The sequence below is a fragment of the Ochotona curzoniae genome, unplaced genomic scaffold (genome assembly GCF_017591425.1).
Source record: "Ochotona curzoniae isolate NIBS_2020 unplaced genomic scaffold, NIBS_Ocur_1.0 contig_1014, whole genome shotgun sequence".
In the NCBI taxonomy this organism is placed as follows: Eukaryota; Metazoa; Chordata; class Mammalia; order Lagomorpha; family Ochotonidae; genus Ochotona; species Ochotona curzoniae.
The window spans coordinates 15,697,994-15,716,483 of NW_024464920.1; the positions used below are offsets into that span (position 1 = coordinate 15,697,994).

Sequence of the window (18,490 nt, forward strand, 5' to 3'; positions counted from 1 at the left end):
ATAGATTACTTTAGTTTCTAATGTCTGAGTTTAGACATATATGTTAGCTTAATTCTCCAATTTTATTATTACATATAGTCATGGTAATGCTTTGCATGAGGAAGTTATTGGGGAATGAAATATCAGCTTGAGAAACAACCAATGAAGGCGAAGAAGTCAAGAAAATGAAACTTTTTGCTCACCTCCATCCCTCCCCCCCCCTTTTTTTTAAGGTACCTTACCCTTCTGTCTGTCCTCATGTAAATCCAGGCCACTGACTCTCCAAATGATCTTCATGTGATCCTCATGAAATGAAAATGAACTCTGGGGTTCCGGGCTTTGCTGTTATTAAAGCAGTACTGCCTAATGTGCTCTTTCACGTACAGCCTCCTGTCAAGCATCTCAAGGAAGACCATATTAGTGCAAGGAATCACATCGGAAACTTGCAAGGTCTACTATTACATTTTGGCCAAAAAATTTTTGAAATTCATGAAGATTCCTTTAAAAATATGTATTTTATATGAACATTTTGAGAACCTCTCATATTTTATTCTATGAACATGCCTGTTGGCATAGACAGCTAAGAAGCAAGCACTGACAATAAATTTTGAATCATCTGCTCTTTCATCATTACTGACATTATGTCAGCACATGAATAAGTCAAATCATACGCATCCTGTGTAAGAACTTAACCTTATGCTATCAGTAAATAACTTATTTACAATAAGGATTGCTCTAAACAATTTCTAGCAATTTAAGTAATAAACAATATACGGATTCTCTTAGGAACTTTACCAGAAAAGTGTTTTCTACAACTTGTAGATGATGATTCAGGCCGTGTAGCTTTAAAAAAACTTCCTTAGGTCACACCATAGTTGATATTGGGATTTGAATTCAGGGAGATGAGAACATTTTCTTAGTTTGTCATTCATAACTGAAAACACATCACAAGGAACTAATAGAAATGTACACCTTTCACAGATAATTGCTAACACTATATGCCAGGCATTTGTATTTTTTTTAAACTAAAAAGCAAGTCAGAGCTTGAAAAGTACCGGTTTAATACTGAATATTTAAAAACAGACATTATATAATGTAAAATGCATACAATTTTAAACCATTCTCTTATGAACCCTTAACACAAATGGCTGACAGCTTCCAACAGGTAAGCTTTTGGACAAAAGTACCACAGATTTTGGGGCATTTATTTTAAAATCTTTTAGTTATGCAATTATGAGGTTTTAAAAAATAAATATGACAAATATATGCATTTGTAAAGTATAAATTGACATAAAAATCTATAGTCTTAGTATTTTTCATTAGAGCATCTTTAGATTCTATAACATGGAGTTCAAATCAGATGGAATGGAAGGGATGAGGTTTATTAGAGTTGTGCAATTCACATACAAAATATTTACATAAAAGTAAACAGAAAATAACAAAATACATATTTTTAATTCTCCCAGTCAACAACTCCAGAAAATGACTCACTGGAATAATTACCACAGTTTATACTTTTGAATGTCAATAATAATAAACATAAGAGCAATTTCAGAAACTTAAATTGCACCTTCTGAGAAGCATTGAGGGAGTAACATACCAGTGCCCCTTGGAGATTGTCAAAGCTTTTCTTGTACTCTTGACATTTTACAAGTAAACAGTACCCATTCAGTCTCCAGCATACATGAATTAAGTCTGTTCCAAACTTATATTTGCTCACAACTCCTCGCCACAGATTAGTGACCTATAGGTCTTCTACCTCATGTCTTCAAAAAGGCAGCCCCACAGAGGGGAAAAGAATGTTGTTTTTACTTAACAGTTTGAATAAAATTTTTATTTTGAATTTACAGTTATAGCAATAATAGCTACTGGATTGATGGAACCTAAGATCTCAAATTCCAAAGAACATTAATTGTGAGATTATTTCTTAGTAAAATATTAAACCAACAAAACTCACCTGGATTCTATTTTAAATTTAAAACGATAACAGAAAAGATAAAAGGATTTTTGTTTTTTAGAATTAGTGTATCCCATTCCCCTCAACTATGACTTCAAATTAGAACTTCTCATAAACCTTTTAGAAAAAACAAAGCATGGCTCCATATACCAGAAATTCAGATTTTTTTTTAAATGCGACAGTGTGCATACTAAAGGGATCCCTCATCAGAATTCTGGTAATGGAATGAATTAAGAATCACTGACTCACTATCAATATTAAGCTATTGATTATTCAGAACAGCTTTAATTTAAATAAATCATTTAATAAGATGTAAGAGCATTTCAAAAGTGACAGGCACTATTTCAACTGCTAAGATAATTTTTCTTCTTAGAAAAATCACTGGATAACACTAATACATAACTCTTATCATGGAATACTCATATCACTCCATTAAAATATGACTTGAACTTTCATTTTGGTCTGTTGTCTTTACAGATCACTTTGTACTTTTCTACCTGGTCCTCTGGAGTACAGCAAAGAAGATCACTCTCAACACATATATAAAACTCATAAGGAACAGTTTCATTTTTCAAGTTATACTGTATGAGGTATTCTCAACTTTATATAGAGTCATAAAAACCATAATTAATAATTGAAATTAGGTATTGCTTTGATGTTTAACAGAATCTCCTGGGCTAAGGATGAACTCCCACTGGTATCAGTGCTTGTTTTAAATTGCCTAAAAATCTATGACAGATCCTCAGGGAACCTAGTAACAATGGGTCTTTAATACAGACCATGTTTCTTTTGACCTATTTATAAAACACTTCTTAAAAAAACTGCAGGAACAGGATTTTTGAAACATACATAATTAGAAGTTAGTTATCTCAAAGGAATAAGAGAAATACAGTTTCTGAATTATTATGTAGCTAGAAATTAGGTATAATCCCAGAGTGATACTGGAATTTTATAGCTTGAATTAAAACCAAGTTTAGTATTACAAAATTCATTTAAAATGTATTCCAACTCAAGAAAAAAACCAAATTTAAGCTACAAATTCAAGCTGTATCTACTTTTCAACTTATTATATCATTCAACTTTAGATTCACCAGAACCAACTGAAAAATTTACTAATCCTATAGGAGGCTAATTATCTTTAAATTGGACTTAAAGTGAAAAATGATACACACATAGGAAAATGTAATAGCAATTTGCCTTCCACACTGATGGAATTAAAATAGCTTAAACTTTTTATGAAAGCTCAGTAGTCAAAATAAATATTTCATAAAATACATTCCATAGCAATACTCCATGAATTAAATTTTTTAAAAATAAATTTTTCACATTATTTTACCTTTTGTTAAACAGAAATGAATTTAGTGGCTTAAAGTATATAAGAGGAATTAAAGTGTGATTCTGCAAAGATAAAATTAAACTCAAATACAATGCGAGAACTAATAGTCAGATGAAACAGAAATTTACTATGTTATAAATTAAAAGAGTTAAAAGGACTTCTCAATAGGATGGCTCTAAGAAACATGCATAGTTTGGACAGCAAAAGCCAAAAAAATAAAGTCATGATTATGTGGTTCATGTGACACTTCCAACGTGTTAAAAAATAATAATAATAAATGAGCACCATTAGAAATGTGTAACTACGTGTGTGTGTGTATATGTGTAAATGTTACCTGGTCAAAAATTGCATTTCAGAGCAAAGATGCAGCATGAAGTTATGAAAACATATTTTTAAGCTAACGTATCACATGATTTCTTTCAAAATGTTTCATCCAGCATTCCTTGTAGAAGTCAATGAAAGAACACAATATAAAGAAAGCTAGAATTTTTCCATAGTGCTAAATCTCTGGTTTAAAAGGAAATACTGAAGAAAAAAAACATGTTTAGTGTTTTGAATCCAAAGTCAGAGAAATCTCAGGAGGTAAGGGAAAAATGATGTAGATTAGCAGGGAATTCATAGAATAAGACAGTACACGTTAGATTTGCCATCAAGGATTATCATTCAGACATGAAATTATTTTTTACAGTAGTAAGGAATATTTGGTAAGGAAAAACATTCTTCTATAATAAAATATACAGATTTTCCACCTGTAACAGTATTTCTGCTACATTCACCAAAACTTTGAAAATTTCTGCCTTATCTTAATATATTTCCTGGGGTAGGAAGGCCTTTAACAAAAATTTTATCTTGAGGCTACAAAGAGGCAGCTCATGACAGACTGTTATGTATCCTTGATGTTTTTCAGAACTCCCAGAAACGCAATCCCGACGTTTACAGTTCTCCGACATCACTGCCACATGGGAACAACGTTTATTCTCCATTCAAAATCCGTTCAATTTCTTCTAGTCTTTTTAGAGCAGCCACTCTTTTCTTCTCAATTTCTTTGATATCTTTTGTTGGCTTTTGGGGCATCTCTTTCTCCACAATTTTTCCTAATTGTTTATTTGATTTAGACTGACTTTTGCTATCACTTTTTTTTCCTATCTGTGTTGGTTTGGAATCGGAATTGATTTTCTTCACATTTTCAGGTGGAATTTTATCTCCTTCTACTGTATCTGACACCTTACCAGTTACTGGTTGTTCTGTAAAACCAGATGAGGATATTTTCTCCCTGACTATACTCAGATGGCGCTGAATATATTCTTCATGTGGTGCTAAGGCCAACGTTTCCACCAGGCATCTTTCAGCCTTCAGTAGGTCCTTCTCTTCAAAATATACAACGCAAAGATTGTGCTTTCCTTGTACATTAGTTGGATCCATCTCCAAAATCTTCTCAAAACATTTTTTTGCCCCAAGTATATCTTTCTTTTGATTCATCAGAATGTCTCCTTTCAAAATGAGACCCTTGATATGATCAGGATAGTATCGCAGTAAATCTTCCAGAACTGGCAAAGCTTGTAATTCCTTTGCAGTCTGAGAGTACAGGAGAGCCAGATTGAATAAAGCACTTCTGAAGTCGGCTTGTAACTTTATGGCTTTCTTCATCCAAGTCTCTGCTTCAGTGTCCTTTTTGTCATCCATGGCAAGCATTCCCAAATTGAAATACCCATTAGCATCTTGTGGCTCTTCAGTTATGTAGCTCAGAAGTCGTTTCCTAGCTTCAGGTCTGAGTTTAACTTCACCTGAGGAAAGTTTTTAAGGAAAAAGTTTTTAAGGAAAAAAAAAATTATCAGCCAGTGAATAAAGTCTGAGGAACAAAACTATTTTCAATAATTTAGTGTGATTACAAAAAGATGGCATTACTAATTCTACAGATAAAAAAAAAAAACCAGTAAAAATCTCAGACCTCATGGGAAAGATAAGCTGACTGAAACACTGAAATAATAGCCCATTTCTTTTCCTTTAAAGCAGTAAAAGTGATTCAGACACTGAAAGTGGAGAAATATCTCCTAACAGTTTAAAAGCTAATTAGAAATAGCTAAAACAAGACAAAAAGTAAGGAGAACCTAAAGACTTGGACTGAATTTCCGATTTCTGGCTCCAGCTCTGACTCCTGGTCTTGGTTATGGTAGAAATGTGACAAGTAACCCAGCAGATGTGAGGGAGCCCTTCCTCAAATAAAATAAATAAATACAATTTTAAAGTAAGAAGAGGAGACTTGGGATTTACCAATAAAGGCATAGTTTTAACCTTGACTCTGTTAACATTACAGCTATTCAGTGAACAAGTTACATTACTTTCTCTGGGTTCACAGCTGATTTTTCCTAAAGATTACATGGTATATGTCTAGAAGCACAGCAAGTACTGACTACTATAAGATAAGCAAATACTCAAAATTACAAAGTTTTTTTTGAGCGGTAATGAGACAAAGAGGAAGGTATGGGAAAAGAACAGATGTGTTATCTTTGTTTGGCTCACCAACAGTTGGGTCAAAACATGAGTGTTCAGAACTCAACCATGTAAGTCCTCATTATACCTCGCTGTGTTATCAGGAAATAAGTCAGGAGCACAGAGGCACACAGACATCTTACCTGCTAGGCTAAATGTTTGCTTCTAAGTCAGGTATGTTATGTCAGGTATGTTATGTCAAAGTTTCTGGATGTTTGAATGACAAAAATACACCATGCAAAATAGAACTATTAGCATTTAAGAAACAAAATGTTCATGTTCTCCAACTACGCATCGTAGACTGATTTTTTTTTTTTTCACAATGAGCATCTTTGATGGTTACAACTGTATAAAAGTACACTAACTTCTCCATACAGTAATCCTGGTTTTGAAAAGATAGGTTTTTTTCTTTTCTTGACAGAATGATTAATACAAGAAATTTGAGAATCAGTTAGCTTCAGTTTTTAATCTTGGAATACCTACTCAAGTAACCACTTTCTGAAGTTGAGTTGTCGTTTGGTCTGATTCTCATTCTCTAATCTATGAAGCAGAAAAACAAAAAGTTCCCCAAAACTAAAAGGTTCTCTGCAGCTCAAAGAAGCTTTATTTTATTATTTGTTCATTTTCTAAGGTTTGAGAAACATAACTTGTCACGCCCACGTTTCTTATCGTCCGGCGATGATAAGAGGCAGACGCGAGTGAAGTCTTCTGCGGTAATCTTTATTGCGCGCACCAAGATGAGGAGGGAAAGGGCTCCGACCCTGGCAGGCTGTCTGCTCTTATGTGCTGACTGGCCCCGCCTCCGCCGATGATAGGTCGGCGTCATGATTACGCAGGGTCCTGGGCGACTGGATTCGTCAGTCCCAGTGTTCATGCGCCGGCCACGCCTCAGCTCACTGCGCGCAGTACCGCGAAAGCTATGTAACTCTCCACCAGGAACCAAGGTGTGGCTTTTCCGGCCGGCGCCATTTTGGGTACGGCATGTGGCCAGTACATACAGATGCGGCTGGCAACAATAACTAATGAATAATTTAAAATAGTAAATATAGAGAATCATAATCACCTTAAAAAATTTTATAAACAATATAAAATCACATTGGGGAGTGTTCAATGTAAATCAAAGGAAAATAACTTAAAAAGCACTATTTTTTTTAAAGACATTCTCTTGGCTTGTTAGAGATGATTATGGAAAAATTTCATAAGCTCATATTATTTGGACAGTAAATTTATATGTAAGAAGTTATTTTATGCTTATGTGCATATGACAGAGTAATTAAACAGGTGCTGTTAACTCTCTGAAAAAGTGGTCTTAATGCATACCAGAAGAAAGAAGAACTAGTAATGTCAGACTAGTTCACGTTACTTGAAAAGAGTTTAAGTATTTAAATGCCTTGACTATAAATAATTTATGTACATTCATGCTATAAATTATCTTTCCATAAAATATTTGCTATGGGTAAAAGAGTTCAAGTTGAAAATTTATCATATTCTTAACTACAATTTGTTTAGATAAGAAAATATTTTGAGAACACCTACCTGATTCTTGCATTAAAATAGCAGAGTTGAATAATGCTAGCTTATGTTTTGGATTGAGTTCTAAGGCATGATTAAAGTTTTTTAGAGCTTCATTCGGTTCTTTAAGCTCAATATATACAATTGCCAGGTTGTACCAGAGATCTGCATTGTTTCTGTCCAGTTCCAGTGCTTTAAGGTATGCTTCCTTTGCTTTCAGCGGTTTATTCATTTTTAAAAGCAGCTCTCCTCTGTGGAATAATAAAACACAAGCTTTACTTACAACACTACCATGCCAATTTGTGGACACCATTTTTGACAAATGTCATACATTTATTCATGGCTTATTTTTTCTTTTTAACTTGCACTCTTTTTTTCTTTCAGAAATAACTTTCCAACTATTCTTAACTAGGAACTTCCTAGTCCAGCAAATTTGACTTGACATATTTTCCGTTATTGCTAAAAAGAGAAAAAAGCATGCAAAATTCTAGAGATTAAGATGTGGGGAGTTATTTTTTTAAAAAAGAGGAGAATACATTCTTTGAGTGTATCTTAAAGTTACCACTACCCAGGGAGGAAAAAAAAATCAATGAATTTGTCATGTGATGAAGTAACAACATTTGAAAAAGGAAAAATATATATAACATAATAGGAAAATTCAACTTAAAATCTATATAAAAGTCTCTGGGCAAAAACGCAGATTATATGAAACTTGCAATCCTTTCCAATATTAGTCTTGAAATACATTCCTACAAAATGATCATTCCTTTAAATGTTAAAAGCTAAATCAAGAGGGAGAGCACTAGTGCCACCTACAGACAGGTTTGTGGAACATATGAGCAACTGGGAACTGGCTTGGAAACTTGCTTGCAAAGCTTTGTAATATGGTTCTGTTTTGTCTTACTGAACTTAAAATATTCTGTGTTAAAAAGATGTTATTTGTTAGCCTTCTTAAGAAACATTTACAAATTTTCTTATGAAGTGATATTTTCCTGTGTATATTCATACAAAATATACATGAATTTAAGAAATTTACACCAAAATAAATCTTTTAATACATTAAAAACATACGAGGCTGGCATGGTAGCTTACTGGCTAAAGTCCTAGCCTTGCATGCGCCAGGATCCCTTGTGGGCACCAGTTCTAAACCCTGCACACACGTGGGAGACCAGAAAGAAGTTCCAGGTTCCTGGCTTCGGACTGGTGCAGTTCTGGCCATTGTGGCCACCTGGGGAGTGAATCAACCAATGCAAGATCTTTCTGTCTTTTCTCCTTGCTGTACATCTAACTTTCTAATAAAAATAAATCTTAAAAAACAACAACAACCATGACATATGCGTACATTACATTTAAGTAGAGATACTATCAAAGTTACTATATGATGTTACTACTTTTCCTGCAGGATTCAGCGCAGGAGTAAAATCAAAGGAACATTAATTTTCTATTACTGAAACTTTTAGTATGAATTTTTGTCCATATGTACTTTTGCATGTGCAGATTTAAACAATCTTTATGTACTAACATCTCAAACATTTTGTTTATGGATGTAATTCTGCTAAACTTAATGGACTGCAATTAAGACTTAACAAAGCGGGCCCGGCGACGTGGCCTAGCAGCTAAAGTCCTCGCCTTGAACGCGCTGGAATCCCGTATGGGTGCCAGTTCTAATCTCGGCAGCTCCACTTCCCATCCAGCTCCCTGCCTGTGGCCTGGGAAAGCAGTCGAGGACGCCCAAAGCTCTGGGACCCTGCACCCGTGTGGGATATCCGGAAGAAATTCCTAGATCCTGGCTTCAGATTGTCATAACATCAGCCGTTGCGCTCACTTGGGGAGTGAATCATCAGACAGAAGATCTTCCTCTCTGTCTCTCCTCCTCTCTGTATATCTGACTTTCCAATAAAAAATAAATAAATCTTAAAAAAAAAAGACTTAACAAAGGAAACATCCAATTTAAAATAAATGTAATCTAAAAGATTTGAATGTTGTTTCACATATGGACATAATAAATTGTGAGTAAATTTCTGTATCAGGCTACAAAACAGTTTCATACATTTTTGCCTCAGATACAATACAAATGATAACATTAAAAATAGAAATGATATACTAAAAAAGTACAAATAGAAATGAAAATACATGTCAAAAAACTTTTGCTAACAAGTAAGCTTTCTCTGAAGAGATAACATCAGCAACCAGTCAATTCTGAAAATCTACTTAAGAGAGCTCGGGAGTTAGACATTATATATAACTAATACAAAGTGTAAGTCTCAGATACTTTAAGTAGGAAAAATGATCTTAGTGATAAGAAAATGAAATAGAAAAACGGAAGCCTTATCTATCTATTCATCCATATAAAATAAGCCCTACTACCTATAACAAACGAGGGAATCTTTTGTGAATTTCAAGTGATTAACTATTAGTCTAAAACAAGCTATGGCCTTCCATGCCCTTGGCTGGCAAGGAAGATCACTAAAAGAAAAATAAGTCAATTCAAAATGGGCAAAATGTACATGCAGACGCAAATTCAGCCTCCTATAATTAACTAAAACCAACTAAAATGTAACCGATACCTGCTCACGTAGGCCTGCTTGAAGTCGGGTCTCATGCTGATGGCCTGTCGGTAGAGCTGATCTGCTTCCTCCAGTCGGGACTCATTTGCTCTGATCAGGTTGGCCAGATTGATGTACACATTCAGGTGATTAGGGGCAATTCTGGCTGCATATTTTTTACCAGGAATTATCTGTTTGGATGAAAACATATTTTCCTAACATTGTATTTTGGTATAAAAAAATAAAAATTACGTATTCTTAGTGTTTACTTAAAATGACACAGAACATAAGATTATACTATTCGTTTTATTACTGCAATAAATCATAAAAATGTAAAAGAAAGATCTTTAGTTTTCAGATAAAGTATACAGCGACACTGCAGGCTATATTTTTCATTCACAGTGGTCAACTGATTGCTAGTAGCTTCCTGGTGTCCGTGCAGTAGGTGTTAATGACACGAAGGTGTGAAGAGAACAGCTCCCCTGCTTGGCAGGGCCTGGGAGCTTACAGCTGTTTGGCAGGGCCCGGCGGATTTCTCTCTGACCACCTTGATGCAGTCTCACCCCCTGTTTGCATGGACACTCAACCACCCCACTAAGATTTCTGCAATCTATTAGGCGTAGTTTGCCCCTGTGAGATGGCTTTTACAACCAACATGAGCTTAAAAGTTAATGTTACTGATAATGTCTTGGTGAGTGGGCCTTTAACTGCGCACAGGAATACAATTAAACCCATGCTGTTTCCAGACACCTTATTGTGTGCCTAACCACTGCTCTGAGATCTGGCCCAAATATTTAGCATGCTTTCTGGGAAATGGCCTGATAAGAGTTTCACAAACTAATGGAAGTGATCGGAGTATGGGTTGAAATTGCTATGACAAAAAATATAGCTATCCTGTTACTGGGATCCTAAAAGCTATCCTGTTACTGGGACCCTAAAGGTTATCCTGTTCTAATTACTGTGACCCCAAAAGGCCATCCTGCTATGGCAAAAATATAGTTACTGTGATCCTAAAGGCTATCCTGCTATGGCAAAATATAGCTACTGTGACCTTAAAGGTTAGCCTGTCCTTGCAACTCTCAACTCTTTAGAACATAGTAAATGTAGTTGCTTTGGCTGCCTTCATAATTTTTTAACTAGAGGAAATAGGGTGACTTTACTAACATCATGTATACTTTTGATTATTGTTTGATCATTTATGAGGTTGTAGAGCCTGCAGTTGTAGAGGGATTTAATGTTTGAAACTTTAGTCTTAGATTTTTATATTTCTTCTCTTTTAATGTATTTCTCTCATTAAGTGATGGATAAGTTGTAGAATAAGAATTGTAGTAGGAATGTATTACTGAATAAGATGTGTCGTCCACTGAGAAAATGTTGGATGCAACATCAGAATGGATAATGCCCTGTCTTAAGGTGAAACTATCTGTAGAGTTATCTTTGGGAACATTTACTTGCCCATTGTAGAGCAGAAACCTAAATGGAGTAAACATGGCTCATTGCTAATTGCAGTTCTTTCCGTCATTGTAACTCTTGCTTAGTTAACAAACTGCGTGGGCCTGCAAACCTAATGACCTTTAGTGCCAATACCCTAATCCCCATAAACCAAGGTCTCAGCCCTTTTCCCATGTGTAATTCAAGGTAGGGGTCTGGTTGTCACAGGCAGCACCAAGGATGGGACCCAGACTTGAGGGAAATAAGTAGGGGCTGGCAAGCCGAGATAAGCAAAGAATGTAGGGTCCACCCTCACTCGCCTCTCAAGCGGTTGTAAATTGTGCCCCCCTTGAAGCTATGTCAAAATGCCCTAAAAAAAGACTGTGTACTGCTTCTGTACAAATAAAGCGGACAGCTTTCTCGCGTGGTCCACAATGATGCTGGAATTGTAGTGGTCCGTCTCTTCTTTCTACACCTACTTCACACACCCTTCTTGAGCTCCGAACTCAGCTGGAGCTGGACTCCGGCAGTAGCTTTTTTTTTTTAACACCCATATTTTTATGAAGCCAGATAAATCAAGCTTTCAGAGGTCATTGTGTCTCAGTAAGTACATCAGAACAAAAATTAAATTCAGATTTCCTGTCCTCAGTCTAGTATTTCTTCTGTAACTTTGTCAACTTATATAAGGCTTTGACAATGATAGTCAATTTTATTGCAGATTTACACTACAAACTTGTCTGGTTAAGCAGGGAAATTAAAATTCTCTAACTAAATGACTCAGTCAAGTGAATATTAATATACATGACATATATAGATCCAAAGTTGTAACAAACATTGGAAGTTATAACTAAAAAATGCTTGTAATGAATGTAATTTAATTGCAATATTTTAGGATTGAGTTAATTCTTCAAGACAGCATATGGTCCAATCTTGCTTTTAGAAAATGTACTAAACTAAGAGTTATTATTTACATTACCACGATTCAGTATTATTAAAAGTGAAAAAAATACAACCAGATTAAACTGTCTTAACTGATGACACATATCTAGCTGGTAAAGGCTTGTTCAGAACTTCAATTGAATTTGTGCGTGTGTCATAATGTAACAACTGATGGACACAATATGGAAGGATATATTAACTAAATTCATCCCACATATTTTTCCTATTTTTTGGACAGAGACAATGTAGTCCAACAGACACCACACAGAACATGAATTAAGACAACTCACTTGAGGCATCAGTGACTTAGCTGTCATGTATGATTCCTCAGCTTCTTTGGTTCTATTTAAATTTTTGTAAGTTCTTCCTACATTCATGTGGGCACCAATATCATCTGAAATTAAAAAAAAGGAGATCATTGGCAAATACTCTAGGTAATACTCAATGTGAACTACTGAGAGGGTACGTTCTTAGAAACACAGTAGGCAAAAAAAGCAAAAACAGCAAACAGAATCTACTTTCTTAAGTTCTACTAATATAACTTGTATAATTACAACCAATGGTTTATAATAAAATTATTTAAAGCACTATGTGGACGGCAAATAACACAGAACAACCACTTGAATGGATCTTTGAACAGCTAAGACATAAAAACAGAAAGAGATAATGAAGAAAATTGTATCATTTCTCTTCAGTATATTTTGCTATCCTAAGGACTGCTTGCATTTCTTTACTCTCATAGCTTTGGAATCCACTCAAAAGCATGGCTCATCTCTGTAAGTGAAAAGGAATATTTCTCGGATTAGTTAAAATGATAAGGCAAACAGAAAGGCACCATCATAGGGGCACGGGTTGTAAAACAAAACAAAACAAAACAAAACAAAACAGAAAAAGTGCTTTGAAAATGTTTGTGAATGTGAACCTCACAGAACATAACAGACTCTCAGTAATCTTATTTATGATGAATTACTGCTTAACTTATTTAAGGTTTTAAAAATCTATAATAACGGCAGAAATTAAGTATCATTTTCTGATGTGGAAAATCAAATCTGGTGATGGAAAAGAATATATTTAAGTAAAAAAAAATAGAAAAAAAATAAGGACTCATTATACACTATTACATATTTCAAAGGTATAGAATACATATAGAATGAAGGGAGATCTTAAATCAGACAATTTTTACTCAACATGAATATCTAACAGACATGACAAGGTTTCAAATTATGGTTACTACTTGCCTGTGATATCGATGATTTTGCAACTGTGGAATAGTTCTCTGCCTGTAATTCTCAGGACACAAAAGGGCCAAGTATATATGTCTTGGGCATTCTCCTAGGAGGAGAGTAACACTCCTAAGATCTTGCTACATTATGTTTCAGGCTGGCAACTGTGTGCACTGCACAAAAATTGAAAGATGCAGTACAGATTTCGTCAGAGAATTAGGAAGGGACAAGACTGAGGATAAGGTGGTCTATTAGTATTTTTAGAAGCATTGCTGTGCCTCATGGAGACAGGATGGGTCCAAGGAAACAAAAACAAAATGGTTAGGCTAGGCCACTCCTATTCCTGGCTAACAATCAGAACACACTTATAGTTTACCAATGATCAAGACACCTTAGATCCATCCAACTCGATCAAATGATCTTTAAAAATCGGATCTGCAAAAACATGTTTTTAGATATGAAATCAGAGGGAAAAACCAATGCATTACTAGATGTCTAAAATTACAAAAGGTAAATCCTTGCATTTACAACAGATTTTATGAAAGATAAATTCATATCATTTGTTACAGAATTTAGAAAATTATTTAGGAGAAACTAAGGTAGCTAGACCCTGAAAAAAATATATACAATAAAAGTTCAGGAAGAAAAATGAAATTTAAATAAATAAGATTGTAATTATGTCAGCTGATTATTTTAAATAACACTCAAATCAGGTTATAAAAACTTATGAAAGAAGGATATTATCTACTTAGATAAAAGGTAATAATACAATTACTATTCCTTGGAATCAAGTTCTTAGAATATGACCAGGAGATATTGTCATTAATGAATACTTCAGACATTAGAATAAACCAACCCTTCATTTTCAAAGAACAAAGACAGAAAGTAAATATCTGCATGGTACAAACTCTCAAGATTCTAGAGGGTGAAGTAATATTACTTCTAAGGTAAATCTGATTTTGAATAAGGGTTAAAAATAGAAGGCAAAATGCCCAAATCCATATTTCACTGACCAAAGAGTTAGAGAGTATTATGAAGAATAAGCTTGCTTTCCTGGGCAGGCTATTTAAAAATCAAGCAGCAAGAATAAAAAAATCTTCCTGTAATTCAATGTAAATGAGAACCTCACATCTCAAATGTACTCTAGTATGTCAGTACTATGTTACTTCAGTCAACTAGGTTACCTCAATCAACACATTTTTCTTGACTTCTAATTTCTGTGTTCCATTCCTTTTATTTCCTCAAAACTCAAATATTTCCTTATTTTCACCAGGGTAACAAGAGATCAGTAGGGAACTAACTTCTACTGTTAAATTGTTAAATACTGTTAAATTATGAACTTACCTGTAAAATGTGTGCATGTGTTTCATATGAAGATATACTTGTGTGCACACACACCCTCTTACACCTCGTGTCCAAAAGTAACCGACTGCAATTAATCTCATTCCCTTTTCTCACTTAAGGACTTATGGTTCAAGCTATTATCCTGCAATAACTCATCTCCCTATTGTTAAAATCTGTACTTTTCCTTAGCCTCCCTGTAAAACAGTTGTTTAGTTTTTTCTTCCTCATTTCCAACTAATTCAGAGACAGACTTCAGAAGATGGCAGGGAAAACAACTGCATTTTAATTTCACGAACCTCTATCAGAAATAATTTTCTTTAACTACACACAAAGCACCAAACTGATTTCAAAGGAATGATAAGGTTTACCTACAATAGTTATGATATGGAAAAATCTGATTTTATGATAACTTACACTTATCATTCCTTTGAAATCAGTTTTCCTTTCTCCTCTCACCCTCTTCCTGTTGTCTACCCAATCTCCTTCCCTTCCCTCCTGCCCTCTCTCACTTTCAAGATTTATTTATTTGAAAGACACAGCTATGGAGAGAGAGAGATCTTCCTCCACTGGTTGACTCCCCAACTCACCACAATGGTGGGGTTGGACCAGACTAACTGCATCCAGGTTTGCCATATGGTGACAGGGCCCCAAGTACTTGGACACCTCTATCTCTAACATACGCACAGTAGCAGGAAGCTTAATTAGAACTGGAACAACCAGGACTGGAATTGGGGTTCTTAAGGGATGAGGATGTTGCAAGCAGTGGCTTAATGTGCTGGACACAGTGATGACCTTGACAGTTCATTCGTTGAAACAATTTTAGCTATTAGACACATTATTATGTCATATGATCTCACCCATCCTATCTACAAATGCATATGTGAAGGAACTGGCAAATATCAGGTAACAGTTTTTGTCTAATCTTTCAGCCACCAAAATATGAAGTATGTGTACATTGATGAAAGTCAGCCATTTGTGTTGTTTTCCAATACATTCTAGTCCCACACTGCCTATATAAAAACACATTTTTATAAAGACTCATTTACTTTTATTTGGAAATTACATTACAGAGAGAGACAGACAGACAGAGACAGACAGAAATATCTTCATTCACTGGTTCACTCCCAAAATAGCTGTTATACTAGTGCTGGGCCAATCCAAAGCAGGGAACCAGGAGCTTCTGGGTCTCTCATGTGGGTTTAGTGTCCCATCCTCCACTGCTTTCCCGGGCCATTAGCAGAAACCTGACTCAAACTGGGGCATCTGGGATACCACCTTGTGCTTATATAGGATGCCACTGAGCTGGCCCTCAACAAGAATAGTTCAGGAACATCTATAAGCATTACTTTCAGACATTTAAAATATAGATAAAAATGAAATAAAGCAAGAAAAATATTCCTGGATCTTTTTGGTGTTTGATGAGAAAAGTCTACCTTTGAATTCATAAGTGTTTACAAACAGTTGCAACCTTCAAAACAAATAACCAAAATCAATGGGTCATCTATACGACATGCATATTGCCTATTCAATGAAAATTATATATTTTATATGGTTAGCATAAGTAACCAACAAAAGCTTTCCAAGTTTTCAAAAAAATTTAAAATGTTACAGATATAATTCTATACTTCTGCAGAGTTAAAATACCACCTATTTGCTACTCCAAATGCTTCTATGTAGTCCTGACATCTCCTGTCTCCAGACACAAAGGAAAGGAACCTACCTTCAGCTATACTTCTAGTAAGAAAATGCAGGATTCTTGACTTCCCTCCTCAGCACCCGTCATCAACAACATAAAACACAACAGCATTGTTAATCATAGTTTTTCAGGATATAAAACTAAAGTCATCTTTTAAGACCCAGAAACATGAAACACATGGAGTGCTCCTATACAACATGGACTGTTGGTAAAAACGTAAAATAAGATACATTCTGCAGAAAGAAACTTGGCAATCTTTTTTTTTTTTTTAAGATTTATTTTTATTATTTTTTTTATTGGAAAGGCGGATATACAGAGAGGAGAGACAGAGAGGAAGATCTTCCATCCGATGATTCACTCCCCAAGTGAGCGCAACGGGTCGATACTATGCCAATCCGAAGCCAGGAGCCTCTTCCGGGTCTCCCACATGGGTGCAGGATCCCAAAGCCTTGGGCCGTCCTCGACTTCCTTCCCGGGTCACAGGCAGGAAGCTGGAAGGGAAGCGGGGCTGCTGGGATAGAACCGGCGCCCATATGGGATCCTGGGCGTGCAAGGCGAGGACCTTAACCACTTGTGCCACCGCGCCAGGCCCGAAACTTGGCAATCTTAAAACAATTATGTATACATAAATTATATGACCATGCTATTCACTACTCTAGAGAAACGAAAACCAATATTCATACATACAGGTATATAAATGCTCACAATAGGACTCGGCATGGCAGCCTCGTGGCTAACGTCCTCGCCCTGCACACACTGGGACCCCATACGGGTGCTGGTTCTAATCCCAGCAGCCCCACTTCCCATCCAGCTCCCTGCTAGTGGCCTGGGAAATCAGTCCAGGATGGCCTAAAGCCTTGGGACCCTGTACCTGCATGGGAGACCTGGAAGAACTCCTCACTTCTGGCTTCAGATTGGCTCAGCACTGGCCGTTGCACTAATTTGGGGAGTGAATCATGGGATGCAAGATCTTCTCTCTCTCTCCTCCTTTCGGTATATATGACTTTGTAATGAAAACAAAATTAAATCTTAAAAAAAAAATAAAGTAATGAGTTAAAATTATCATATTAGTGACATAAAATTCTATTAGATGCCATAGCAGATAAAGGACAGATACTCATTTTTCCATGAGAGCTTCATAATTTAAATGAATAATAAATTAACATTTGAGCTAGTTTAGCAATAATTAAGAAACTGCATACATTATGAAAAAGATATAGAGGAAACTGCAAAGGATTTTAAAGATGAATAACACACACTCCTAGTCAGAAATACAGAAAATGACTTTTGGGAAGAGAAGCCATGTGAGATGGGTTGTAAAAGATGATTAGGATATGGTGATTAGGAGGAAGCGATTAGGAGGAAAACAGAAATTCTAAATTCAAGGAAGAATAGAGGCAGAGGGATAAGGACATAACTTGTACTCCAAGAAAACTGATCTTTATGAAGGACTAAGCGAGTAAAGTAGGAAAAGCCAATTGTTATTTTTAAATTCTTCTCTTTAGCCTTTCCTAACTAAAATTTGGGTTTGCTTTAAAGACAAGGTTACCCTGTGCCTTTTCCATATGCTGATACTGTTCTTTTTCTATTCCTGTGTAATATGGGCCTGGAAAAAGAGAAGATGTTTTTCTTGACCTTTACTGTCACTTTCAGATAATTCTCAATCCTTTTAATTTTTCTCTGAACCTCAGGCCACTAAACTCCATTATCCAATATTCCTTATTATTTCAGCTTCTGATAATCCCACTAATTGCTAATACTGATCTTTCTTCTAACGAATCTCATCTTCCCTGTCTTAACTACTTAATTAAGTGGACACAGTTCTGTCTATGAGAAAAAAAGTGGGGCAGTGCCTACCAATTCTACCTCCCTCCAAGGACAGCAAGTGATGTGTGGGAGCCGGTTTTTGATTTTGCTACTCTGAATGGAAAGCAAAGATGGCATCTGGAGGGTAAGGGCCATGTTTGGCACATATCCTGCCACACGGTTCTATGCACCTGCAATGCCAATTATACTTCTCAAGAAAATTACTGCTGC

General features: G+C 35.6%; 1 protein-coding gene across 3 annotated transcripts in view; it reads right to left on the reverse strand.

The window, feature by feature from the left end:
- Positions 1–213: 213 nt before the first annotated feature.
- The window catches only part of TMTC3 (transmembrane O-mannosyltransferase targeting cadherins 3), a 41,443-nt gene continuing 23,166 nt past the window's right edge, over positions 214–18,490 (reverse strand). For all 3 annotated transcript variants that reach the window (XM_040981068.1, XM_040981077.1, XM_040981086.1), the window contains 4 exons: positions 12,481–12,584; positions 9,842–10,011; positions 7,299–7,525; positions 214–5,056 (listed from right to left, as the gene is read on the reverse strand). In XM_040981068.1, the coding sequence (XP_040837002.1) occupies positions 4,245–5,056; positions 7,299–7,525; positions 9,842–10,011; positions 12,481–12,584 (1,313 nt within the window). In that variant the 3' untranslated portion in view covers positions 214–4,244. The remainder of the gene's footprint in view (positions 5,057–7,298; positions 7,526–9,841; positions 10,012–12,480; positions 12,585–18,490) is intronic.